This window comes from Macrobrachium nipponense, chromosome 26, assembly GCF_015104395.2.
Source record: "Macrobrachium nipponense isolate FS-2020 chromosome 26, ASM1510439v2, whole genome shotgun sequence".
Taxonomy (NCBI): Eukaryota; Metazoa; Arthropoda; class Malacostraca; order Decapoda; family Palaemonidae; genus Macrobrachium; species Macrobrachium nipponense.
The window spans coordinates 70,783,939-70,811,024 of NC_087215.1; the positions used below are offsets into that span (position 1 = coordinate 70,783,939).

General features: G+C 48.4%; 1 protein-coding gene across 1 annotated transcript; it reads left to right on the forward strand.

The window, feature by feature from the left end:
- The first annotated feature begins 632 nt into the window (after positions 1-632).
- LOC135200386 (zinc finger protein 723-like) lies at positions 633-4,714 on the forward strand. Its single transcript, XM_064229006.1, has 2 exons — positions 633-864; positions 1,855-4,714. The coding sequence occupies exon 2, from the start codon at positions 2,127-2,129 to the stop codon at positions 3,864-3,866; it is 1,740 nt and encodes a 579-aa protein (XP_064085076.1). The 5' UTR covers positions 633-864; positions 1,855-2,126; the 3' UTR covers positions 3,867-4,714.
- Positions 4,715-27,086: the final 22,372 nt, after the last annotated feature.

A 27,086-nucleotide genomic window follows, 5' to 3' on the forward strand; every position in this document is an offset into this window, starting at 1 on the left:
GCAATTTAAAAAAAAATACTTGAAGACAGTTGCAGGTATGTCCAAAGAATTTGACAATTGTTTGTGCCCAATTGATCAGTACTGAAGCCTTCTGTTACATACTTAAGTATGTAACTTAAGTGAGAGTAACTGTAGCAGCCATGGTAGAAACGCTGGGAAAGGTTAGGTCTGGTTAAAAAAAGGAATGGAAGAAATTATAAAAAAAAAACTTATGTTAGCACAAGGCTGCGGTGACTGGACAGGAAACAAAGGAGAAGGTTGTATATGGAAAGAAGCCAGGTAGCGTAAATGTTGTGGGTGAGGAGTAGGGCAAGTAAAATAATGTGATGTATCAATATGTAACAGATGGTGTTACAAAAACTGGTCCGGATTCCAGTATAAACGGAATGACGGCAGTAAAAACTGTGCACCATGGATATTTCTCTTCTTTTTATTATTACTACTCACATGGAACACGACTGAAACACCACTAAATAACAAAGTTGGCATCAACAGAGGGAATAACATACAAGTAAATATTTAAATACAAAAAAAACAGTAATGAATATAAGAATACAAAAACAAAAAAAATATAATGTAATGATGTTTGAGTGAGAAACGCCGTAAACAGTCAAATAAACGCATCTTTTCACGATACAAACCGAAACACCGCAGATTAATACATGAATTGTCAAAACATCATAACAAGAAGGCTCGAGTTGTTGCTGCTTCCCTTAGGACTTATCAATCTCAGGGGGCGCAAAGCACCTAATATCTGAAGCAGCAATGTACAAGTCAAGTCGGAAAAGGTCTCACTGAGACTTGCAATGTCGAAAACTGACGGGAAAACACAAGAAAAGTAGGCAGTTTGTCGGCTTGTTTCAGGTGAGAGTTACCCAAGACTTGTATCGTATCTCAATTTGTTATCGGATTTTGCACTTTCTTTCATTTACAGGTAACTATAATTAACTTTGACGAATTTAGCTAATTTCCATTCCATAACCGGAGTTGCTGGGTCCTTTCCTGGGACATGGAAGGGCTTTGCTTTACTCATATTGGTCAATCGCATAGAATATGGCTAGCCATATATAGAAGTGGTATCTACAACTATGATATCCACTTGAACTTCATGAAATTACGTCTGTTACCATTTACAGGACTGTGCTGTTCACAAATACTGGGATTGGGCTGTGCCATTGCCCTTCATAATCTTTGGTTTGAATTCTCTTGTTAGAGTATATTTAAGCACATTATCCTTTGGTTATTTTTTCCGTTTTTATGTTATTAATTTAGTAAATGTATTGCTATTGGCAAATTTTCAGTTTCATGTATTGTCAGTACAGTGTCATTCTGTCAGTGGTTTTGTTATCAAATATGCTGACATATTTTCCATAAGTTTCTTTATTTCTTTCTTTATGTCTATGTGGTGTTCCTGACAATGTGTGTTTTATACTGCTCTGTAACCAAAGCTAAAGATTCTTTGGAACCTCTTAAGTCCCAGCTTCATTGATTTCTACCTCTTAATAATTAATTCCGTTTGATTGCTTCCCCTCTAGCAGTATATATAAGTTCCTTAGTTTTGTCATTTTCTGGTTATGACTCCCCAGTGCATGCAACAGCACTGACCACCTTTTCAGATTAATATATTAAAAGTAGTTCTCCCAACATTACAGGAGGTGAAAGTGTTAACTGTATTGTATGATTTAAACTACTGAATAATTGCAACAAGAAGTTTATGTAAAATCAGAGTGGATGACTAAAAGTTGGGGATGCACCCCTGATGATCATATACTATAATTGTTTACATTTTAATTTGATGAAGTAAATATATTTAAGTTGATATAATTAAGAATTCTTATTTCTCTTCTATTGCAGAGTCTTCTCATGATAATTAAGAAGTATTATTGCAAGTCGCATCACCTCTGTCAAGAAGACCTCAGATTTACAGATTATTTGTGGTGGGGATTTGGTAAAAGTTTTGTTACTCATAATAAGTTCTGTGTATTAACTTGTTTTTAATTTGGTTGTTAATAGCTATAGTGTATTCTCAAAAACCTTAACTCCAGTGCTCGTAATGTTAAAAGTCAAGTGTGCATTTATTTTTATATAAACCTCTTGTCACATTTAAGGCATTATTTGACCTTGCAATGGAAAAAGAACAAGGAATTTTATCAGAACATAGAGGAAGTACTGCCACCTTTATTGGTGAAACATTAATTAAGGAATTGTCTGAGAAAATGACTTCTCAGCATCAAGATGAACTCCATGAAAGAATAAAAGAGAGGCATCCTCATAACAAGCCTTTTAGTAATGCTGTTGTGAAAACTGAGAAAATTGTAGATTCTGAAGAATGTTATTCCCCGAGTTGTGATGAAGGTGTGGAAGATAGCAGTCATTCTCAGGGGAGAGTCTGCAATAAGGCTTCAACAGTCGATGAAAAAAGAGTTTGTGATGTTTCCCAGGGCCAGAATGAAGTGGACAAAAATATCATGAAAAAAGGAAGCTCTCAAAATACACATGATCAAATAACAGAAAATGTTGATAAGTCGTCTAACAGTGCACTGGGGTGTAATAAAAACCAATATATGGAAAGTTTTCAACATATGTTTCTCAGTGCAATGGGCAGTACTGAAAATGATAAGAAATATCAAGAACTGGGGTCGAAGGTTAAAGTAAACAAGGAATTTGTGTGTGGTGATAAAGTATTGCACAAAGAGAGAAGAAAAAGCAAAAGGTCTTATTGTTGTTCTGAGTGTAATAAGGAGTTCTTCCATAAACAGACTTTAGTAAAACACATGTTAACACACACTGGTGAAAAGAATCATAAATGTGAGCAGTGTTCAAAACAGTTTTCTATCAAGTCTAACCTGGTTAAACATATGCTTGTTCATACGGGAGAAAAGCAACATGTTTGCGATATATGTGGTAAATGTTTTGCACTAAAAGCAACTTTAATAAAACATGCTGTGGTACACACTGGTGAGAAAAATTACGAGTGCAATATATGTCAGAAAAAGTTTTCCTATTCTTCTTGTCTCAAGAAACACATGGTTGTTCACACAGGAGAAAAAAATTATAAGTGTGAGTTATGTGACAGGGAGTTCTCGCAGAGAGCCCATTTAACTGTTCATATGGTTATTCATACAGGAGTGAAAAAATATCATTGTGACATATGTGACAAGAAATTTTCTAGAAAGTCTGATTTGAGAGTGCACCAAACAGTACATACAGGCTTTAGAAGACACAAATGCGTTGTGTGCAGCAGGGGGTTTTCTATGAAGTCAAATTTAATGAAGCACATGAGGATACATACTGGTGTGAGAAGTAATCGATGCGATCTCTGTGGCAGTGGTTTCTTCCAAAGATCAGATCTAGAAAAGCACAAAGTTGTTCATACAAATGAGAAGAAATATGAATGTCCATACTGTGGAAAACTTCTCTCTCGGCAGTCGAGTTTAAATAAACATTTGTTGTTACATTCAGTTGGTAGTAGTATTAAGTGCTCTGTATGTGGTAAATCCTATATTTATGAGGGGAATCTGCGTAAACATTTTGAGACTCATAGTGGCCAAGAAGCTGAGATGAGACCAGTATTTGAGACAATATTTGTTGTTGATGAGAATGAAAAAGGTGCTCCTAGTTTGGAGACCCCAGAAAATTATAGGAGTACTCCTCTAGGAAGAGAAGAAAAGAACAGCAGGGCTGTATGTCCAGAATTATCTGAAAATGATATTAGTGATGATTCAAACACAACTGAGGATGTCAAAAGCACTGTTAAGCAAGATGTTTCTGATTTAGCATCAGAACACAGCGAGATGTATAAAGATGTAAAGCCATTTGTACTTGATATTAAACCTACTGTAATTGATGAGCCTTGTGTCACATGATTAACTGGTTTGAAAAAGTCTGGTGCAGTCAACCATGATGTAATGGAACGCTGAGCATTTACTAAGTGTCCTTTGCAGAGGTCTAAAGCATGATCCTTCATAAGGCTAATGAGTGTTATCTATTCACTTCTAAAGCTTAACTGAAGACAATTTTTCGCAACTGTACATGCATAGGCATAAACTTGTTACTGAAAATTATTAAATCCTGCAACAGACCAGTATATAAGCCCATAAAAGACAGTACTACGTATACAGTATTTTTGTCTGACCTACAGTAGTAATATGGATTTTGTCAAGAACAGAACAACTCTAACAGTACAGTAAAGTCCCATTATTATTATTACCTATATTATTCAGTAGATGAAACATATTCATATGGAACAAGCCCACAGGGGCCACTGACTCGAAATTCAAGCTTCCAAGCAAGCAAACCTGTGATTCAGTGGGCTAATTCCAATCTTGCCACTATCTACCTTTCATGTTTACATAGATAAAAGCTGCCATATTGAAAGAAACTGTGAGCGAAAGTAGTAGTGTTGTGAAATGTTTTCCTCTTACAAAAATGGAAAATGTATTCACTGTCTGGAGGAAAAATATTTCCAAGGTTTGGCACTGCATTTTAATCTTGATACAGTATTTCACAAGAGATGACAGTTTGTAACATATTCTTCAAGCTATCATAAATTCTTGTCAAACTTAATGGCTGTTTTTATTATACATTACATTTGATTATGTCAAGTGTTATTTTCATATTTTTTCTTGCAAATTACCCTTTATAAACTCAATAGCTTGTTTTACAGTGTAACAGCTTTCTGGTTTTTCAGTTATTAAAGCTATTACTTCCCTTATATGTATTTATTAGTTTAAACAAAGCATACCAATAGCCATTTCTGGGTTCGACCTGTGTCTGCCGGTGAAAAGTTCCTGTAGCTCACTTTTCTAAGTATAGCTCACTTTTCTAAGTATAAATAGATCCTAAATATACCAGAGAAAAAGCTAGCATGGTATGCTGAAGTTACTACCCTCAGCTCGAACACCCCAAGGGCGTCGGTATAAGCATAAGGGCGAGTGGAAGCCACTACTCACAGGTCCTCTGCCAATCAGAGGATTCCTCTTCAAAGTCCCTCCCATGGCAAGAGCCGTTACAAAGGCTACTCCCCTTACCTTCCGCTCGCTCTCGCTACTACTACTACCCGCCCGCCATCTTCATTCCTGTAATTAGCACTGTGAGTGCAACACGCGTCTCCGAGCTCCCTTAGTGCTTTATCTAGAAACCAGCGATGTCCTCTGTGGAACTTCCTCCTTCATCTAAGTTGAGTATTCCAATTGGTGTTTTTGTACATGAACTTTCCTGTCAGATATATACTTAGCTATACGTCTCTGACGTCACGACAGAATTCAAAACTCGCGGCACACGCGACAGGTAGGTCAGGTGATCTACCTTACCCGCCGCTGGGTGGCGGCTGTAAGAACCAATCTCCCTTTCCAGCCAGAATTTTTCTGTCGCCGGTGACGACTACACCTGTGGTTGTTACCTCCTGACAGCTTTATTCAATTCTCGTTGCCGTGGATTTATTTGGACTGACTTTCGGTGAAGTACCTGATCTTGTTGGCTTGGCATACGCATTTGTGGATTGTTTTTGGATATTGATTTGGAATTTTCTTTGATTTCGAGATGTCTGAGTTAGAGGTTAAGAAATCTTCTATGTTTAGGGTGTGCTCTATGGATGAATGCAAGGTGAGACTACCGAAAGCTACGGTAGATCCTCACACAGTTTGCTTTAAATGTAGAGGGAAAGAATGTTCTTTTTTTTTTTTGTTAACCCGTGTAAGGAGTGTGAGAAGTTGGATGAGGGTGAATGGAAGGCTCTTTCTTCCTACTTGAGGAAGTTAGAGAAAGACAGGGTGAGAAAGGCTTCGTCTAGGAGTTCTAGTAAGTCTCGTATTAGCGAGGTAGAAGAAAATCCTGTTGTAGCATTAGAACCTTCTCCAGTTTCAGCTCCTGCGCCCTGCATCGAACCTAAGGATACGACTACGGAAGTGGCAACCATGAGAGCCACGATCCTTAGCATGGAAAAGAAGATTCGTTCGTTGCAAGGTAAGAGTAGTGAAGGTGAAATGTGCAGTGACCCCAGTGCAGTGGAGGGTGCGTCTGATCGGCTCCTTAATGCTTCCAGGCCTAGACCTCTTCCAGACTCCCAGTCCCAGTGGAGGAGGAAAGTCAACAGCCGCAGGAAGGTTAGGGAGAACTCCCACCGATCAGGCGTCCCCTCGGTAGATCCTGATGCTCGTACCCAGGCTGCCCTTGTTCGCGCGAAGAAGGAGGTATTGCGCCAATGCTTCTCTTCTTCCTCACCTTCGCCTAGAAGAGGATGGAGCGCCTCTGATTCTTCGCGACCGCTGAAGAGAGCCTGGAAGGCTCCTGGCGCCTTTCCTTCCAGCCCGGAAGTTTTTCCAGAAGAGCCGGAAGTAGAGATCAAGAAACCCAGGAGGGAGCAGGAGTTCTCGCCTCATAGTAGGCTTCGAGCCTCTTCTCCGGTGGAGGATTTTGCAAGATCTCCAGCTCGAATTCTTGCTGGACTGCAAACGCAGATTTCGGCGCTGGCGGGCTCCTTGGCAGGAGGAACGCGTCGGAAAGACGTCTCTCTCCCTGTCAAGAAGTCTAGGATTCCTTCGCCTGTGTTACCGTCTCAGTCAGAGTCGGTTATCTCTCCTGTATCAGCGGATGGAAGGAGGCGCTCTTCCCTCGGTAGGCGCTTGTCGTCTTCCAGGCGTCAATCGCCCAAGAAGCTTTCTACTGGTGACTACATCTCTCCAGTAGGAAGGGATCTAGCGCCTAGTAGGCGTTCGTCTAAAGACAGGCGTACAGCCTCGTCTTCTCGCTCTTTTCCGAAGATCCTTCATTCTCCGGATAAGAGAGCCTACTCTTTGATGGATTCGTCAAGAGACAGGATCTCGCCTTTTGTTAGGCGCCTTGAGCCTAGTAGGCGCTACTCCCCAAGTAGACGCTCTCCCGCTCCCAAGCGTGGTGCGGAGGATAGGCGCTTTTCTCCTGATAGGCGCGGCTCTCCTTTTAGCCGCTCTGTTCAGGACAGGCGTGTAGAGCCTGAAAGATATGTCTCTTCTGGGAGACTACCTTTTGAAGAGACACACAAGTCTGGATCGAAGTTTGTGGAGCATGGTAGACGCCGGTCTCCTAGTAGGCGACCTTCTCCAGGGTTTCGCTCTCCTGTAAGTAGGCGCCAAGAGCCTAGTAGGCGTTCGCCTCATGGTAGGCGCAGCTCGCCTGGCAGCCACTCTCCTTTCGAACAGGCGCATGGATCCTGAGAAGAGCCTTGAGCATAGTAGGCTCTTCCTCCTAGCAGGCGCTCCCCTTTGGAAGCCCGGAATTCTAGGAGTAGGATTAAGGATCAAAGAGCACAGCACTCATCAGAGTTAGGAAGACTCATTCGAGAGGAGCTCTCCAGAAACTTTGGCTTCCCCTGATAGGCGCCAGTCTGCTACTAGACACTCTCTGGACAGGCGCACTTCTTTAGAGAAGGCTAACTGCCCTCGTAAGAAGCGGAGGGTTCTTCAGTGGATGAAGTTTGAACCTTCAGAAGAGGATTTGGTGAAGGACTCGTCAGTTTCGTCCTATAAGATCCTTACAGATCTTCTTCAAGAGTTTGGAGACTCCCTTACTCCCGTCGCTCCTCCGTCTCCTCTCTCTTTATTCTCGACTTCGAAGAAGACGAAAGTTTCCTCTTGTGTGAGGATGAAGCCAACCATCTCAATGAAGAAGGCTTTGAGAGGTTTTGGTGATTGGCTGCTTTCTAAGGAAGAGAAAGGGAAGACTGTGTTTTCTTTCCCTCCTTCCAAGCTTACGGGCAGACTGGGATTTTGGTACGAGTCTGGAGAACCCCTAGGCCTGGGTCTTCCTTCATCGGCGGATGCGGACTTCTCTTCTCTGGTAGATGCAGCACGACGCTCGGCTCTTTTGTCTGCTAAGACTAACCTGGGCTATAACGAGCTGAACGCACCTGCTGAAGGGAATGTTTAGAGTCTTGGAAGTCTTCAACTTCCTTGACTGGTCTTTGGGGGTCTTGGCTAAGAAGACTCAGAACCCGGATGCTATTTCGCCAGAAGATCTCAACAGTGTTCTAACGTGCATTGATAAAGCAGTTTAGAGATGGATCGAGCGAAATAGCCTCCCTGTTTGGAGCAGGGATCCTTAAGAAGAGATCAGTCTTCTGCTCTTTTCTGACTAAGTCTGTTTCGCATGCCCAAAGAGCCTCTCTTCTGTATTCGCAGCTCTCGCCTCTGCTATTTTCCAAAGAAGATAATACAGGACATCTCAGGATCTATCTCTGCGAAGGCGACTCAGGACATGCTCGCGCAGTCGGCACGGAAGCCTAGGACCTCCTTCCAGACGAAGACGAAGAAGGAGACTCCAGCTAGACAGGAGCCCTTTCGAGGGGGCCCTCCTTCTAGAGCCTCTACCTCGAGAAGTAATAGACCTTTCAAGAGAGGTAGAGCCTTCTCACGCTCTGTCAGAGCTAAGAAGTAGGGAAGTAGTCCTCCAAACACCAGTAGGTGCCAGACTTCTAAGATTCTCGGAAGCCTGGGCAAAGAGAGGAAGCGGACAACTGGTCCCTCTCGATTATCCGGAAAGGATATCTGATTCCCTTTACGGAAAGACCACCGTTGACAACGACTCCGAGGGAGTTGGTGGCCAGGTACAGGATCCCATCATGAGCCTTGCTTTAAACACAAGCAGTGGAATAAATGTTCGAGAAAGAGGCTATAGAGCTAGTGAGCGACCCTTGCTCAGCGGGCTTTTACAACCGCCTTTTTCTAGTTCCAAAAGCCTCAGGAGGATGGAGACCGGTTCTGGATGTAAGCGCCCTGAATTTCTTTGTAGAAAAGAGGAGTTCGCCATGGAGACGACATCCTCAGTGTTGGCGGCCCTTCGGCCAGGGGACTGGATGGTGTCCCTAGATCTTCAGGACGCTTACTTCATGTGCCTATCCATCCTTCTTCAAGGAAAATACCTCAGGTTCATGATGGGACGAAGGATATTCCAGTTCAGGGCTTTGTGCTTCGGCCTTTTCAACAGCCCTCCAGGTCTTCACAGGACTAATGAAAAAATGTAGCAAGATGGCTACATTTGGAGGGAGTCAAGAGTGTCCCCTTTACTTGGACGACTGGTTAATCAGCCAAGTCGCAGAAAAGATGTTTGGAGGACCTACAAAAGACCCTTTTCATGGCAAGTTCTCTGGGACTTTTGGTGAACTTTCAAAAGTCTCAGTTGATCCCCAGTCAAGATCGTATCTATCTGGGGATTCGGATGGCTTCTCTGGATTTTCGGGCTTTTCCGTCTCCAGAACGGATAGCCCGAGGGTCAGAGAAAGTCAAAGCCTTCCTAGAGAAAGAAGTATGCACAGCGAGGGAGTGGATGAGTTTGTTGGGGACAAAACTCTCCTCGTTGGAGCAAGTTCCTTTTCTCCTAGGAAGGTTGCACCTCAGACCTCTCCAGTTCTTTCTACAATCGAAACTGGAGGTGTTCGTTCCGCAAAACCTAGAGTTCGCCTTCGAGATCTCAAGGGAAATCAACGAAGGACCTCTCTTGGTGGGCCAACCCTCTCAGGTTTGCAGAAGGGATGTCCCTTCACATTCCTAACCCCAACCAAGTGTTTATTCTTTCCGACGCCTCGGAAACAGGTTGGGGAGCAACGCTCGGCTCAAGAGAAGTGTCAGGCACCTGGAAGAAGGAACAAGTGACCTGGCACATCAACAAGAAGGAGCTGATGGCGGTTGGCTAGCTTTGAAAGCTTTCGAGCCCCACGTCCTAGCTTCAGCAGTACAGATCAACTCGGACAACACCACGGCCCTGGCTTACATCAGGAAGCAGGGGGGACTCACTCTTTTCTCCCTGTACGAGACAGCAAAAGAACTTCTGCTTTGGGCAGAGCAAAGGAAGATTTGTCTCCTTACCAGGTTCGTACAGGGAGAAAAGAACGTCAGAGCAGACCTCCTAAGCAGGAAAGATCAAGTCCTGCCTGCAGAGTGGACTCTTCACGAGGATGTTTGCCAGGACCTGTGGAAGCTTTGGGGCAAGCCTCATATAGACCTCTTCGCCACAGCCAAGAATGCGAGGATAGCCAACTACTGCTCTCCGATATCGGACCCAAGGGCAGTGTCGATAGACGCCGTTTCTACTAGATTGGAAGGGTCTAGACAATGTATGCTTTTCCTCCATTCAAGATACTGGGAGAGACTCTAAAGAAATTTGCAGAATCGGAGGCAGCAAGGATGACGATGGTAGCCCCGTTCTGGCCCGCCACAAGTATGGTTCACAGAGGTACTGGAATGGTTAGTAGATCTTCCGAGAACATTACCACAGAGGATCGATCTGCTCAGACAAACCCCACTTCGAGAGGTATCACAAAAACCTCCCCGCTAGATCTGACTGGCTTCAGACTGTCAAAAGTTTGGTCAGAACGAGAGGCTTTTCTGCAAGAGTTGCAACGGCTATCGCAGCAGCAAGAAGGCCTTCTACCCTTAGAGTCTACCAATCGAAGTTGGGACGTTCTTTCGGCGATGGTGTAGGAACCATCACTTTTCCTCTTCCAGTACCTCTGTGACCCAAATAGCAGACTTCTTACTTTTCCTTAGGGAAGAAAGTGGATTGGCGGTATCAACCATTAAAGGCTATCGTAGCATGCTATCTGCAGTGTTTAGGCACAGAAACTTAAACATTTCAGAAGATAAAGGACCATTCATTGATCTAATAAGATCGTTTGAAACATCCAAGAAGGTTTCTCCAGGGGTTCCGAGTTGGAATCTGGATGTAGTGCTACGTTACCCTGAGGTCCAATAAGTTCGAACCGCCTCAGTCTGCCTCGTTTAGAGACCTCACGAAGAAGACAAGTTTTTCTCATGGCATTGGCTTCCGCAAAGAGGGTTAGTGAACTCCATGCACTAGAAGGAAATGTGGGATTCAGAGGAGATGCAGCTATCTGTTCGTTCCTTCCTTCGTTCTTAGCCAAGAACGAGAACCCCTCAAATCCTTGGCCTAGGAGCTTTTGCAGTACAAGGCTTGTCTGCATTAGTAGGCGAGGAAGCAGAGAGGTCGCTTTGCCCAGTACGAAGTTTAAAATTCTATCTACAGAGAAAGAAAAAACTTAAGGGCAATGATGTCAACCTTTGGTGCTCTGTAAGAGATCCAAGGAGGACTCTTTCGAAGAATGCGCTTTCTTTCTTTATCAGAAGCCTGGTGAAAGAAGCGCATGCGATATGTGATGAAAGTCAATTCAAAGTTCTTAAGGTCAAAGCTCATGAGGTAAGAGCTATTGCCACGTCATTGACTTTTAACAAAAACATATCCCTGAGTAATATTATGAAGGCAACATTCTGGCGTTGCAAACTCAGTCTTTGCAAACCACTATCTGAGAGACGTCAAAATTACGTATGAAAAGTGCTTCGGGTTAGGCCCGTACGTATCGGCGGATTCGGTGCTGGGGCAGGGAGCTGAGACATATCCTTAGTAGTATATATATTTTTTCCCCTTGTTAGGATTGTAAGTTTTTTGGTTGTTTGAAAGAACATGTGGGTAGGCATGTTTTTCATTTCGTAGTCTAACAATGATTAGATTGGTTAGGTGATCGGTTTATGTTTGAGCTCCTTGCAATGATAGTGGTTAGGTTCTGTCATATAAGTGGGCGAATCCCCGTTGACAGATCCTGCTCGGATTCTATCAAGTAAGCGATAACCAAATCCCTTTGATAGACCCAAAGAGTCTGTCAGCTGTAGGTCACGCCCTCGCTGAAGCTCTTAAGGCAACACAGACTCATAGACAGTAACTACGAAGTCTTCTGCCTAAACAGGTAAGAACCAAGGTTGTATTTACATCCTACAACTAGTGTTGTTTTCCCCTTTTTTCCATATCTATATTGCTGTCTCTTTCCCTCCACCAAGGGTGTCAATCAGCTAAGTATATATCTGACAGGAAAGTTCATGTACAAAAATGTTATTGTTAGTATACAAAATAAGGTTTGTACATACTTACCTGGCAGACTATATACGATTGATGGCCCGCCCAGCCTCCCCTCAGGAGACCGGTGGAAGGAAAAATTCTGGCTGGAAAGGGAGATTGGTTCTTACAGCCGCCACCCAGCGGCGGGTAAGGTAGATCACCTGACTACCTTTGTCGCGTGTGCCGCGATTGTTTTGAATTCTGTCGTGACGTCAGAGACGTATAGCTAAGTATATATCTGCCAGGTAAGTATGTACAAAACCTTATTGTATACTAACAATAACATTTTCGTAATTTGTATCATTACGATGCATTCCATTTGTTGCCTTCGGCCCCTTCCCCAGAAAACGGTTTTGGGGACACCTGCTAGTTCATTGCCGCCATTTTGGGTGCATCATCAGAGCACGTGTGTTGTTATTACTCGTTATTTCCTTTTTATTTTTAATTTTATGTTAATTTTATATTCATTACAGTCATCAGTGACGTTTTTTCGTATCACGTTCTTAATTATTTAGCCGACCGAGTTCGGATTGGTTCGGAAGGAAGACCTAACACGCTCATGACATCCTTTGGGGTTTTTAAAGAAGGGTTGATTAATTTATATTCTAGCCTCTGCTTCCCCCCAGCTTCTCAACAGCGTGTTCGTGCCTCTCTGTGCGTAATTTTATCACATATTGTTTATGTAATTTTGTTAGGCTACTAGTAGCCTATCGTATTTATCATTGGAGAGGAGAGAGTCCTCTCTCTCTCTCTCTCTCTCTCCCGATGTGAGACATGCATGCGTTATTGTTTAATGCGGACCAGATAGGTACTTAACTTTATGTACGTTGATGATTTTCATATCACTGAGAGGTTGGAAGAGTTGCTTCCCTCCCTGGCTTACCCGACCAAGCCTAGGCTAGGTTTTGGAAGGTAGGCCAGGTGCCCCTACCCCTATACCCCTTATGCCTCTCTCCCCATCTGTTCTACGGTGCTAGCGGGGAGGATATCAAGGATAGAGTGTCTCTCTCTTATCATATTGTTGGACCTATCCTCCCTACCTGTCCAGGTCGAAAAATTCGAATTTGGAGGGTTTGGTCCAGGGCCACTGTCAACACCATGATGTCCTTGGAGGTTATCTGGCCTACCTGACCGGTTCCGTAGTGATCTTGGAAGTTTAGGCTAGATCCATACTGGGTATTCTCCTTTCACCTTATGTTCCTTTTGCAACTCTTCCATGATGCCTCATTATTATTATATATAATTTTTGTTCCGACACGGCATACAAACCTTCGGTCCTTTTACAATAGGAAGGTACTAGCGGCAGCTGGATAGGTCGTAAGCTTTCGAACAAGGGGTTCGGTAGTTAACTGCTTGTCCGACAGGCGCGCGCGCGCGACTGGGAGGTAAACAAATCACTTTTGCTTTCGGCCTCACAGCGAGTGGACGTGTGTGTTCAACGCTCTCTGCCCGCTTCTCGTCGTTTGCTTTCCCTTGGTTGTATGGTTGTGTTTGTGTTGCGTAATCATTGTAAGTACAATCATTCCCTTTCTTTTTTCATCAATTGTGATAATTAAGCTGATCAATTATGGAGTCTCCACGCCCCGCTACCCTCCGGAGATTGTGCCCGGGTACCGAAGGGCGTAAATGCGGTAAGTTCCGCTCCTTTCCAGAAATTGATCCCCATATTTTGTGCGCTCGGTGTCGGGGCCGCGAATGTACCCGAGCCGAGCCCTGTGAAGTATGTATGTCTTGGTCGGAGGCGCAGTGGGGCTTGTACGAAGGTAGGAAGAAGCGAAGGCCTGCAAAGGAGTCGTCGGAAAGCTCTCCCGCGACTCCTTTGGTTACGGACACTTCGTCTTCTTTCCTGCCGCCCCGCTCAGTCCCACGTTGGCGCCTTCCATTTCGGGGGGGTTTCTAGGTCCTTCTCCTCACCCGATCTGTCGAGATACCCTGACGTGGAGTTGTATTCTGGGTCCTCTATCCGTTCGTCTACATCGCACGGACGGGTAGAGGATCCTGCTAATCACCCGACCTTTTGCTTCCTCAGGTGCTGTTGCCGCGAAGGACGACCTCGGACAGGTGTGGGCATCGTTGGGTCTGCAGGGCGTGCCGAGTGTCCCAGGGGCTGCTCTACCATCTCGCTGGCTCTGTGGCGGTCACGCATGCTACGGTGACGACCACTACCACGACCCTGTCAACTCCTGGCTATGCTTCACCTCCTCACCTGGTGTACACCCCGCACGCGGTCTCTGTTACACCAACTACATCGGTGCAGGGGCCAATCGCCGTAACACGGGGGAGTGTGATGACTGCCGCCTGGGTGTGCCGTTGCTGCCTCGACCGGACTTCGTGTGCACGAAGAGTCGCCCCTGGACCTCCCACCAGTAACCTAGGATGTCTGTTGCCGCTGGTCCGTCCACCTGGTCTGCCTGTACAGCCTGCCGTAACCTGCCGTACCTGCCCAGCCGCTGTTACGGACGTGATGTTGCCGACCACTGCTGCCGTTCCTGTATCTGTTCCTGCCGTCTCCACTGCTGTTTCTGTGATGCCTGCACCTGCTGACGTTGTTCCTGTTCGTGGCGCCGCTGCTCCCGATGCCGATCTGTTCGGACAGGTGCGTCCGGGCCCTGTTGCCTCGGCAACAGCAGCCCCGGCTCCGCCCTGGATGACAGATCTGACATCGGTCCTGAGGAAGCTGACGAAGAAGAAGAGGAAGAGGAGGAAGGTGTCGTCGTCGTCTTCTCGTCGTCGTCGTCTGCCGCCTCTCCCCCTTCATCTTCTAAGGCTACACAGCCTAAGAAGAAGAAGGTCGCCTCCTCCCCCCCTAAGAAGTCTCCTTCGGGAGCTTTCTAAGGGCCCGTCTCGCTCCAGTGAGACGGGGGGTTCTTCCGCTGGTCACCCTGCTCCTTCGGGGGGCAGGACCCGTCTCTTCTTCCGCAAGGAAGAAGACTACGGGGACCAGAGGGGTGCCGGCTAACACCGGCACTTCCTCGCCTGCTGTTAGTGGTTCGACCACGGCAGCAGGATCCGTCTCGGCCTCTCGTTCGCGAGAGGTACCGAGTGTACGGTCGCCCACCAGCGACCGTACAGCTAGGAACCAGACCTCTGAGCCAGCTCAGCGTCACGGTTCACGGGGCGGCGGAGTGGAAGACTGGTGACAGATGCTCACGCGACTCTCACCAGAACCAATCTCTCGCTTCCTCGCGGCGACCAGCTGGCTACCCGGGCTGACGTGACGGTCCACGACCGGCCACGGGCTGAGGCTGGGAAGAGGTCCCCCCGTTCGCCGGCACCAGCCACGGCTGGTACAGCGATTGTACGCGCCGTGAGGATATGCACAGGTCTCACCGTGACAGTGGAGCTCGCCGGTCGCCTGACCTCACTCTCACAGAGAGCGATCGGGTACGGCCACCAGCACCAGCTCTTCTGACACGCGAGACCGGGGCCGCTGTGCCTCAGTCAGCCGTTCTCCACAGCGAGACGGCTCGACCAGGCCTGCAGCTCGATCGCCACCGCCGCGGGTTGACGATCGCCTGCAGTCCTCCAAGCCACAATGGTTCTGCCAGCAAGCGAGGAGGGAGCGTCAGGTCTGCCTCTCCCATACCTTCAACCTCCTCGGGTTACACCGGGAGGAGCGAGGTATTGAGGAGTGATTGTGAGGGGTGCGCCCCTCAGGATCCCGCCACGACGTCCTACGTACCAGGCACGGTTCTCGGACCGGCCAGGTCGTATGCACAAGTGGCTGGAGGAGACCGAGAGGGGTCTGTCGCTGTTCCCCCCCTCGAGGGGGGGAGGATCTCGGGAGCTGCTCCTGTTCGAGGGACTGGATGGTCCTACTCCGCAGGATGCAGTCACTCCTGAGATTCAGAGGAACTTTGCCGAGGTAATTGCGCTGATTCGTCAGCACAACGACCTTGGGGAAGGATCGCCGCTCCCACCATCCGAGCCCACGTCCCGGCTCGAGTCGTTCTGGGGCCCGAAGAGGGAACCCAGACCGACGGTGGGTTTGCCGCGGTCTGAGCTTGCCGACTCAGTGCTGGACCAGGTAGAATCTCTTGTCTCCGGGCAAGACGGTTCTCTCAAGTCTGGCAGGTCGAGCAAGCTGCTTCCACCTCCTCTGCTGCGACAGCGGCGTTTTTACGTGCCATCTGAGGACCCGATGCCGCCCAAACAGGTGAACCCGGAGTTAGCCAGGCTAACGCCGGGTGTGTCTCTGCAGCAGCTCCTGTCCGAGAACCTATGGTTCTCGCAGCAAGAGGCACTCGGCCTGGAATCCACTGCCATGGCAGCTTTCCAGGCTGTCTCCTGGATAGATCTGTGGTCCCTCACAGTATCTAAGGTCGCAGCCAACTCCGGGGGAATTTCTCCCGAAGATGACTCGGCCTTTAGGAGACTTTGCCAGTCTGGGGGAAGAGCCATCTCCTTCCTTGCCCACCAGACGGTAAACCTGTGGGCCAACCTGGTTCTCCGACGTAGGGACGCTGACCTTACTCGAGTTTCCAGGGCGGCTGGGCGTGAAGCGGCATTGGGACTTCGCAACGGACCATTACGGAGTTCCACGTCTCTCTTCCCAGGAGAGACGGTGGACGCTGCAGTGGACAGACGGCGCACTGACGACAGTGACCGTCTGGTACACCAGGCAGTTTCGAAGGCTTCTGGGCAGCCTCGAACTGCGGCCAAGCCAAAGAGCTTGGCTAGCGCTTCCACGGTGGCTAAGACGGTAGTCGCGTGGAAAGACTCTGTCTTCTTCGACTTCTGCAAAGGGGAGCCGTAACCAGCCCTCCTCCCAGCCCTCTTCTCCCGAGGAGGCTCTGGGAAGAAGTCGAAGAAAGGGGGGAAACGCTAGGGACGGCGTTCCCCTCACCTGCTGCGGAAGTGGGGGGGTGCCTGGCCAGCCATTGGGCAACTTGGCAGCGCTACGGCGCCGAGACCTGGATTGTAGATGTCCTTCGGGAGGGATATCTATTACCCTTCGAATCTCGGCCACCCCTCACCTCCAACCCGGTCCAACAGCAGTCGTACGTTCCAGGGTCATCGAAGGACGTAGCATTGAGACAGGAGATCAAGACCATGCTGAGCAAGAGAGCTGTAGAAATCGTCACGGATCAGTCACCGGGCTTTTACAGTCGACTCTTCCTGGTGGAAAAGTCTACGGGAGGCTGGCGCCCGGTGATAGATCTCTCTCCCCTGAATCGGTTTGTTCGCCAGACCCGGTTCACGATGGAGACGGCACGTTCCGTGCTCGACTCCATCAGGGAGAACGATTTCATGCTTTCAGTGGACTTGAAGGATGCGTATTTCCAAATACCCATTCATCAGTCCTCCAGAAAGTACCTCCGCTTCATCCTCGACGGGACGGTGTACCAATTCAGGGCACTTTGTTTCGGTCTCTCAACCGCCCCACAGGTGTTCACGCGAGTGTTCACTCTGGTGTCTGCTTGGGCCCATTCGCACGGGATACGTCTGATGAGGTATCTCGATGATTGGTTAGTCCTGGCGAGCTCCCGCTCGCAGTTGCTACAGGACAGGGATCGACTACTCGAGTTCTGTCGCGATCAGGGGGAATCGTTGTGAACTTCGAGAAGTCCGATCTCGAGCCCAAGCAGAGGATGAAGTACCTGGGGTATGCTGATCGACACGGTAGCAGGGCGAGTCTTCCCCGCAGACTCGCGGATCAGCAGATTCAGGGAGGCAGACCAACCCAGTTTTTCCTGTTCTCGGGCAGGAACAGGTAGCTCAGCGATGGCAAGTCGTGATCGGACACCTGTCGTCACTCGAGAAGTTTAGTCCCTCACAGGCGTTCTTCACCTGCGGTCTCTCCAGTGGAGACTAAAGGAGAGTTGGTCACAGGCGACGGATCCCCCAAGCTTTCCAGTGTCACTGACACTGGAGGCGAGGCAGGACCTAGCCTGGTGGCTGGACGACAGGAACCTCTTAAAAGGAGTGCCTCTGCGCACTCCCCCCCCGGACATGCAGCTGTTCTCAGACGCATCGACCGAGGGATGGGGCGCACACCTGGAGGAGTTGCTGACTTCAGGAGTGTGGGACGAGAACGACAAGCACCTTCACATCAATGTACTGGAACTCAAGGCAGCGTTTCTCGCTCTCCAAGAGTTCCAGGACCGCTTGATGGGACACTCAGTGGTGTTGATGTGCGACAACACCACTGGTAGTGGCCCTACGTCAACAAACAGGGCGGGGGGCCTAGTGGTCTCTCCCGTTGTACCAGTTGACTCGGCAGGTGCACGAGTGGGCCGAGGCACACTCAATAGAGCGGTCGGCACGCTACATTCCAGGGAAGAGGAATGTAGTAGCAGACACGCTCAGCCGTCGGGATCAGGTGATAGGGACCGAGTGGTCTCTACACCAGGACGTGGCGGAAAGGCTCTTCGACCTGTGGGGGCGACCAGTCGTGGATCTGTTCGCCACCCGGCACAACAGAAAGCTTCAGGTTTTCTTCTCAGCCGTGCCGGATCCATGGGCAGCTGCAGAGGACGCTCTTCAACACCCGTGGGACAACCTCTTCGCCTCTGCCTTTCCCCCGTTCAGCCTGATTCGCAAGGTGATCAGTCGAGCACTGGTCACCCCGAATCTCAGGATGATCCTGGTGGCTCCCAAATGGCCACAGGTCATTTGGTATCCGGACCTGCTGGCTCTTCTCGCGGAGAAACCGAGAGAGATTCCCCCTTGGCACAACCTTCTCGCCCAGCCACACGTCGAGCAGTACCACCAAGCAGTCCAGTCCCTACGACTTCACGGCTGGCTGTTATCCACCATCTCTTGCGAACGAGAGGCTTTTCTCGTAGCGCAGCAACAGAGATGGCTGGAAACGTCCGTCAGTCCTCTGCAGCTGTGTACCAGCGGATTTCCTCGTGTTTCTTCGCCGAGAGAAGCTCCTCTCAGTCCCCACAGTCAAAGGCTACGGCGCTATCTGAAGAAAACTCGACACCTCAGGCCTGAGTGTCGACGCCTCTTCGTTAGCACCGGGGTAACCAAGAAAGAAGTATCCAAGAACACTCTTTCATTCTGGCTGCGTGAGGTCATCAGGAGGGCGTATGAGGCTGATGGTAGTGACGACATCCGTACGTCCCGTCCGAGAGCTCACGAAGTCAGAAGTATTGGCCCCTCGTTGGCGTTTCGTAAGAACTTCTCCATGGCGCAGGTCCTGAAGGCAGGTGTCTGGTCTAACCAGACTACCTTCACCTCCTTCTACCTTCGGGATATTGCCCACAGGTCCTTGGATACCTTTTCCTTGGGACCCGTGGTGGCTGCTCAACAAGTTGTGTAGCTAACCCAGACCCTCGCAGGCTGAAACAGCATCGAGTCCTGGTGTGACTGTGCGGATGGATGTGTGAATGAGTGAGTGACTGGCTCCCTCTTCCCGTCTTTTCCTCCTCCTCTACCTGTGGGCAGAGGGCCACGGTCGTCACTACGCTGGATGAGGACGAGATGCGCAGGTTGGAGCTATATGACAGAGCCCCATCCTATCCCTTTCACTAGGGATAGGAGCAGAATATCCACCACTTTCCCCCGACAAGGGGGGGAAGTGGATGCCTACAAGAGACAAACCCATGACTTTATATTTGCTCCTGTACAGGAACAAGTTCTTACATTGCTGGTACGAAGAGATACGCTTGCCTCTCTCTTAGTACTCGGTCCAGAGGTCTGACCATTGATCCTGCGGTGCACACCCCGATCAATCGGACAGAGGCTTGGATCCCTCCCTCGCTCTTACGACCAGGGAGGCATTCCAAGGTTGGGCGAACACCAGTCTGTTCACAAAAGACTCAGATTCCTCCCACCAAGAAGTGAGTCTTCCTATTGTAAAAGGACCGAAGGTTTGTATGCCGTGTCGGAACAAATGACAATTTGTCCAAAATTGCATTTTTCCTAACTATACAACCTGGGGTCCTTTTACACATAGTTCCCACCTCATGCCACCCCTCACTCTGCAGTTTTTGCTTGGGCCAAAAGCAAAAGTGATTTGTTTACCTCCCAGTCGCGCGCGCGCGCCTGTCGGACAAGCAGTTAACTACCGAACCCCTTGTTCGAAAGCTTACGACCTATCCAGCTGCCGCTAGTACCTTCCTATTGTAAAAGGACCTCAGGTTTGTATAGTTAGGAAAAATGCAATTTTGGACAAATTGTCATTTTGGACAAATTGTCATATTGTATTGCTTGTAGATTAAGTGGTCTGGTATGTATATTGTCCTGACCTAGCCTCCTTTAGTATAACCTTTAGTGGTAGGCCATGACCTCCCGTTTGAGAGTGATCACCGATCGGTCGCTGTACCAATCACGACGGGCCATAGGCCCAGTCAGCCTACTACCCCTGTAGTAGTAGGCTACACAGCCTTCAATAGGTGTCTATCTCTGATCGGGTTGGTGGCCAGGCGATCACGACCGACCACCCCACATACATACCATCCCCTCCCCTCCCTTCCCCTACTTCCTAGCTCGGCTCTGCCTGACGCTGGCTTATAGCTCGCAGTTCTAGTAGTCTTATCAATGAACGACCGCTCGAGCTTTTTCACTTAAGTGGGGAAGAGAGGGGTTGGAGCGGTGGGGTTACTGGTATTATATGTAATCACCTTATGTCTCTGAGTGGATAGCTCTGCCGGCTTTACAGTGGTCTAGTATCACACCAGTCAGCGGACATCGCACCGGATCGTACATTTATACTGCTCCGCCGCTCAGTGGTCTCTCCTCCCAGTTGTCCTCCCCCGGCTATGGATTCGGGCTGGGAGTTACACTCCCCCCTAGATGCGTTCAGGTTCAGATAGAGGAATTACCTTCCCCTGTTCCGCTCGCTTCAGCCCGTTTCCGCCGGCATTACTTTTGACAATGAGAGATGAGACTTTGAGTAGGCTAAGCTTTGGGGACTATTCTGTAGATATCTCCGGACCTTTAAGGTGCCGACGAAGTGTGACTCGTCCTCACACCCGCCGCCGGAGTTATTGTACTAAGTTGCCGCAGCTCAGTTTCCGTTCTCGTGTCGTTCCCCACTCCGGTGGGGACGGTGGATGGGTCAGGTTTTAGACTACGATAATTCGTAGCCTTCTGATTCAGCCGACCATAGTAGAGATTAGGTCCTTCCTCTTCTCCAGTACGGCGGGTCTCAGATCCCACATACTGGACATACATCTACCTTCCGAGGACAGAATCAGGAGCAGGCAAATACACCCAGAGATTTTCTTTTATTCATTCAGTGAGTTGAAATCATTTAGTGAGTAAGTTTTGAACCAATATCTAGGTTAAGGTGCATGCTCTCGCCGGAGTTAACTCCAGCGTTTTGGTGCTGATACTCATAAGAAATTTTCAACTTATAGATGGTCCGTTGTCAAGCTGTAGGGTGCTCCGCTACCCTCGGCAAGCCCTACGACCATGTAGTCTGCCGGTCGCACGCAAACTGCGCCGTGCAACTTGAGCACTACATGGTCTGGCACCCGGACGCATGCACCGTCTGCTATGAGATGGTGCCTTTTCTCTCTGATGAGAAAGTAAGTATCCTTACTGCTTCATTTGCATGGAATTTCTGTTACAATAACTTAAGGAGTTTCTTATAGATACTGTTCCCGAGTGGAATGTTAATTCGATTTCCTCTCTTACAGGCTTCCTTGTCCCTCCGGCATGAGGCAAGGGTGGCGCTTAGGGGTTGGGTGTCAGGTTTTGGGAAGAATGCGCCGGCGGGACAGCCGTACGTCCTGGCTGAAGATCTGTGCTCCCTTCTGTACCTGGGGGCCACGGCTACGACGGCTGTTCCAGCGCATATTGCCAACCCCATCATAGAGTCTATCCGATTGGCGACGCTGCCCATCCCGGAGGAACAAGATTGCGACCTGATGACGGAAGAGGTGGCGGCCATCAGCCTTCACCGCGAACCAATGGCCACCGAGGAGGAGGTAGGTGGGGAGGTAAGTGAGGCAGGTAGTCTCTTAAGTCCTACTCCTTCTTCTTCCTCTTCTTTCCGGGGCTTCTCTAAGTCCACCCCTGCTTGGGAAGGATCGCTTTCAGTCATTCCCAAGCTTAAATTGGTAAGACCGAAATCCCTTCCAAAGGGATCGAAACCGACTCCGTCAGCGGCGACTAAGTCGTCATCGGCCCCGGAGCCGTCGACTTCTGCTGCCAAGTCGCCTGCTGCCAAGGATTCTCCCCCTCTTAAAGGGTCGAGAGCCAAATCCGCCAAATCCAAGGCGACGGAGTCCGGATTTGACCAGGAGGCATTTGCTAACCTTCTAATGTCGAAGGTTAGGGAAGTGGTTGACGAGAGGCTTGAGTCTATACGACTCGCCTCGGGCTCAGATACCTCAGGCCAGGCAATAACGTCCCTGACCGAGAGGATCGGGCCCCTGGAGGAGATGATGACCAGATTCCTCCATTCCGGAACCCCGGCTCTGTCCATGACAGTGCCGGATGCGTCACAGCTGCCAGCCTTCGAGAATAACAACCCGCGGCGGTTGGCTTTACATGCCCCATTTTCAGATGGGAAGTTGACAATCGAAGGGTGCGGAACCCGTCGGATGGAGGACTTTTGAGTTCTTCCTGCCGGGTCTCCAATTCCCATTCCCCGGATTTGTCAGACTAGCAGAACATGCGCTAGTCAGAGTAGACAAGGTCCCGAAGGAGACAGTGATCTTCCCTAGGGATCATGCTCAAGCTGTTTGGGTTCGCACCCTCTCCGACTGGGGTTGCGTTAACACCAAACTAACGCCCCATAAAGGTAGCTTTACAATGTTTGTGACCCCAAACGGAGTTCCGTCGTCCTGTACATCCAAGGTGGCGGAACTAACTATGCAAGCGGCGGCGAAGGATAAGCCCTTACCAGTGCTAAAAGAGACAGAGGCTACCTCTCTACTCTTCCCCGCAGATGTGGAGTTCTGGAATGACGCTCCTGCTACGTTTACGGCAGGTAAACTCGATCCGGATGCGCTTCCACCCATTCACCGAGAAGCTACGTAGGATTCCGGCCCACTTGGTCAAAGTGGAATTCGAGGCAAGGACCAGATTAGGAAGGTCTATCAACTCCGTCACTGCGGCGGAGTTGGTAGCATCAACCTACACTGAAGAACAGTTGTTCCGGGTCCTTACAAAAGCTCTGCTACAGACTTTCCAAACGGACCTGTACGATTTCGTTATGGCGAGACAAGCATGCAGGAAGTATGTCCTGGTGAGTGCCTCTATAAGGCATGAGCCTAATAGACTCATAAAGTCCTCAATATGGGGCGAAAATTTGTTCCCGAAAGACGAGGTCAACAATGTCTTTCATGAGGCAGCCAGAGCCAACCAGAGTCTTCGGGTCCACTGGGGACTTCCTTCCAAAAGGAAGTTTGATGGCCTCGGACACCAATCCAGACCCAAGAAGAGGCCAAGGAGATTTCATCCTTACCAGGCCTCCCGTCCTTAGGCAGTCGTGCAAGCGGTTTTGGACTCTCAGTTCGGCAAGCCTTCGACATCTAAGGCTCAACCGCAACAACAGTTTGTCCTATTACAAACTCCGCCAGCTCAGCAGCCTTCAACCTCGACAGCCATAGTGACCTCCCCAGCCTTCAACCCCTCCTACGAGTCACGAGACGCATTTCGCGGCTACAATAGGCATGCCGGAAGTAGCAGGGCCAAAGGGTGCGCCTGGCTACAAGGCGGACCAAGAGGTAGAGGCTTCCGTGGAGGCAGAGGTAGCAGACCTGCAGCCAGCCAGTGAGAACCCGCAGGCAGGAGGGAGATTATATCTCTTCCGAGACCATTGGACCTTCAGTCCATGAGCCCACAGTAGTCTCAAAAGGTCTGGGGTGGAAATGGGAGAAAGGGCCCCCTCCGCCGATCAGTTTTTACCAGATTCCAATGGCGGACCTTATAGACTATACCAAAGATCTCCTGCAGAAGAAGGCTATAAAGAAAGTAAAACGCCTAAAGTTTCAAGGACGTCTGTTCAGTGTCCCAAAGAAGGAGTCGGACAAAAGAAGAGTGATTCTGGACTTGTCCCGTCTCAACTCATACATTCAATGCGACAGATTTCGCATGCTGACCGTCTCGCAGGTGCAGACCTTACTTCTCCGTGGGGCCGTCACCACTTCTATAGATCTTACAGACGCTTACTATCATGTTCCGATAGCAAGGAACTTCTCTCCGTACCTAGGCTTCAAGCTAGGAAAACAGGCTTACTCATTCAGAGTCATGCTGTTCGGGCTCAACATTGCGCCCAGGGTATTCACCAAATTAGGAGAGACGATAGTTCAAGAACTGAGAACTCAAGGGGTAATGTTAGTAGCCTATCTAGACGACTGGCTCATTTGGGCAGCCAGCGTCGACGAGTGCCGCAAAGCAACAGCCAAGGTGATAAAATTCTTGGAATTTCTGGGTTTCCAGATAAACGGAAAATTCTCGGCTCGTTCTGGCTTCCCGCTTCCAATGGCTGGGAATCCAATGGGAACTAAACAAGCACAAACTATCTCCCACCCGAGAAGGTCAAGGAGATAGCGACGGCTACAAAACAGTTCCTCAAGAACAAAAAGGCTTCTCGGCGTACCCAAGAGAGAATCCTAGGTTCGCTACAGTTTGCGTCGGTGACGGACGTCCTATTGAAAGCCAGATTGAAGGATATCAATCGAGTCTGGAGGAAGAGAGCCAACATCAATCTCAGGGACAAGATCTCTGTAATACCACCCATTTTGACAAAAAGGCTCCGTCCATGGACGGTACGCCGGAACCTGGCCAAGTCAGTACCACTGCAATTCCCTCCGCCGTCTCTAACTATCCACACGGACGCATCTCTGAGCAGCTGGGGAGGATACTCGCAACACAAGAAAGTCCAGGGAACGTGGTCGGATATGTTCCGCCAGTTCCACATCAATATTCTAGAAGTGATGGCAGTTTTCCTGACCCTAAAGCAACTGACTCCGGCCAGAAACAGTCCTATAAGGTTAGTATCGGACAGTTTAGTAGTAGACCACGGCATAAACAGAGGAGGCTCCAGGTCAAGCAAACTAAATCACGTATTGATTGCGATATTTTTGTTGGCGGCGAAAAATCATTGGCACCTGTCAGCAACTCACCTGGCAGGAGTAAAGAATGTTATCGCAGACGCACTTTCCAGGACAACTCCCCTGGAATCGGAGTGGTCCCTGGACAGGAAGTTGTTCCAGTGGATTTGCAATCAAATCCCGGACCTTCAAGTAGACCTATTCGCCACGGAATCCAATCACAAACTACCATGTTACGTGGCACCCAACCTGGACCCTCTAGCTTACGCCACAGATGCGATGTCCATAGATTGGAACAATTGGCAGAGATTTACCAATTTCCACCGGTGAATATTCTGATGAAGGTCCTGCACAAGCTAAGATCTTTCACAGGACAGGTAGCATTAGTGGCACCCAACTGGCCAAAGAGCAACTGGTTTCCGCTTCTTCTAGAACTGAATCTCCGGCGCAAACGGATCCCCCGTCCAGAACTGACACAGGTAGTACAAACTCAGACTGTGTCAGCTTCCTCAAGAATTCTGAGTGCCCTAACTTTATGGACTCCATGAAGTTTGCGGCCCAAAAGGACACTAGTATTGATGCACTAAACATCTTATTCATAGAATCAGATAAAAGAGAATCAATGCTCAGTCAGTATGATTCAGCAGTGAAGAAATTGGCCATTTTTCTAAAAAAATTCAGCTGCTCAAAATATGACTACAAATCTGGCAATTTCGTTCTTTAGAACTCTATTTGAGAAAGGCCTGGCCGCTAGTACCATTACTACGATCAAATCGGCCTTAGGGAAGATTTTTCAGCTTGGCTTTAATATTAACTTGTTAGATTCATACTTCTCTTTGATTCCAAGAGCATGTGCCCATCTGAGACCAATAGAACGCCCTCATACGGTCTCTTGGTTTTTGAATGACGTACTTAAATTAGCCTCAGACACTGATAATGAGTCATGCTCATATATAACCCTTCTCAGAAAGACCTTATTCCTAATGGCCCTGGCTTCAGGTGCCAGAATATCTGAACTCTCGGCTCTTTCTAGAAATCCAGATCATGTTGAATTCCTCCCGTCGGGTGAAGTATTACTATCCCCAGATCGGAAGTTCTTGGCTAAGAATGAGGACCCACAAAACACATGGGCTCCATGGAAAATTATTCCTCTGACACAGGACGCATCATTGTGTCCTGTCGTTACCCTTAAATCCTATTTGGCCAGGACTTCCAAAAAATCTTCAGGCCTTTTCATTAGAGAGAAAGGTGGTACGATTTCTCTTAAAGGTATTAGACAACAAACACTCTACTTTATTAAACAGGCCAACCCGGATTCAGTCCCACACGTCCATGACATCCGAGCAGTGGCTAATTCCATTAACTATTTTCACAATATGAATTTCGAAGACCTGAAGAAATATACGGGTTGGAAATCTCCAGCAGTATTTAAACGCCACTATCTCAAGAACTAGAGGCCCTTAAATTCTCAACAGTGGCTGCAGGGAGCATAGTCTCCCCTGAATGACCGAGTCTTATCAACTCCTTCCCTTAGCCCCCTTTTTGTCAGTCCTTTTTCCTTTAATACTCTCTCCTTCCTACCTGCCTCGCTCGTATTCCCTGCCAACCCTCTCTCTTCTGGGCCGGGCTGGTTGGTTTGCCATCCCGTCACTGGAACATGTACATAGTGTTGAGACCATATTGGTATCACTGACCTGTCTGTACATACCTTTTGTATATTGCTTCAGATCCCATTCTATTATATTGTCTTATTATATTATTCTTATTATTAATAGTTTTAAGCCATAGTTTAAGTTCTAGTGTAATTAGTAAGTAAATTTTCTGCCTTCTTACAGCGCATTAAATTTATTCTTTAAGTGAACCTTAGGTTTCATTATCCCTTTTTACATACTTGTTTGGTATCTGTTAAGCTTGGATGGAAATTCTCTGATACTTTTTCACCGGCAGACACAGGTCAAACCCAGAAAAGGGATTTTGACAAAGGAAAAATCTATTTCTGGGGGAAGACCTGTGTCGTCCAGTGAACTCATCCCTTCTTCTTTCCCCACCCTTAACCAGTCCAAGCTTGGGTGTCTATTCCAGGAATGAAGATGGCAGGTGGGTAGTAGTAGTAGTAGTAGTAGCGAGAGCAAGCAGAAGGTAAGGGGAGTAGCCTTTGTAATGGCTCTTGCCGTAGGAGGGACTTTGAAGAGGAATCCTCTAATTGGCAGAAGACCTGTGAGTAGTGGCTTCCACTTGCCCTTATGC

Bases quoted from the DNA above. Each gene is read 5' to 3' on its own strand.
- LOC135200386 (XM_064229006.1), top strand. From the start codon at position 2,127: ATGGAAAAAGAACAAGGAATTTTATCAGAACATAGAGGAAGTACTGCC.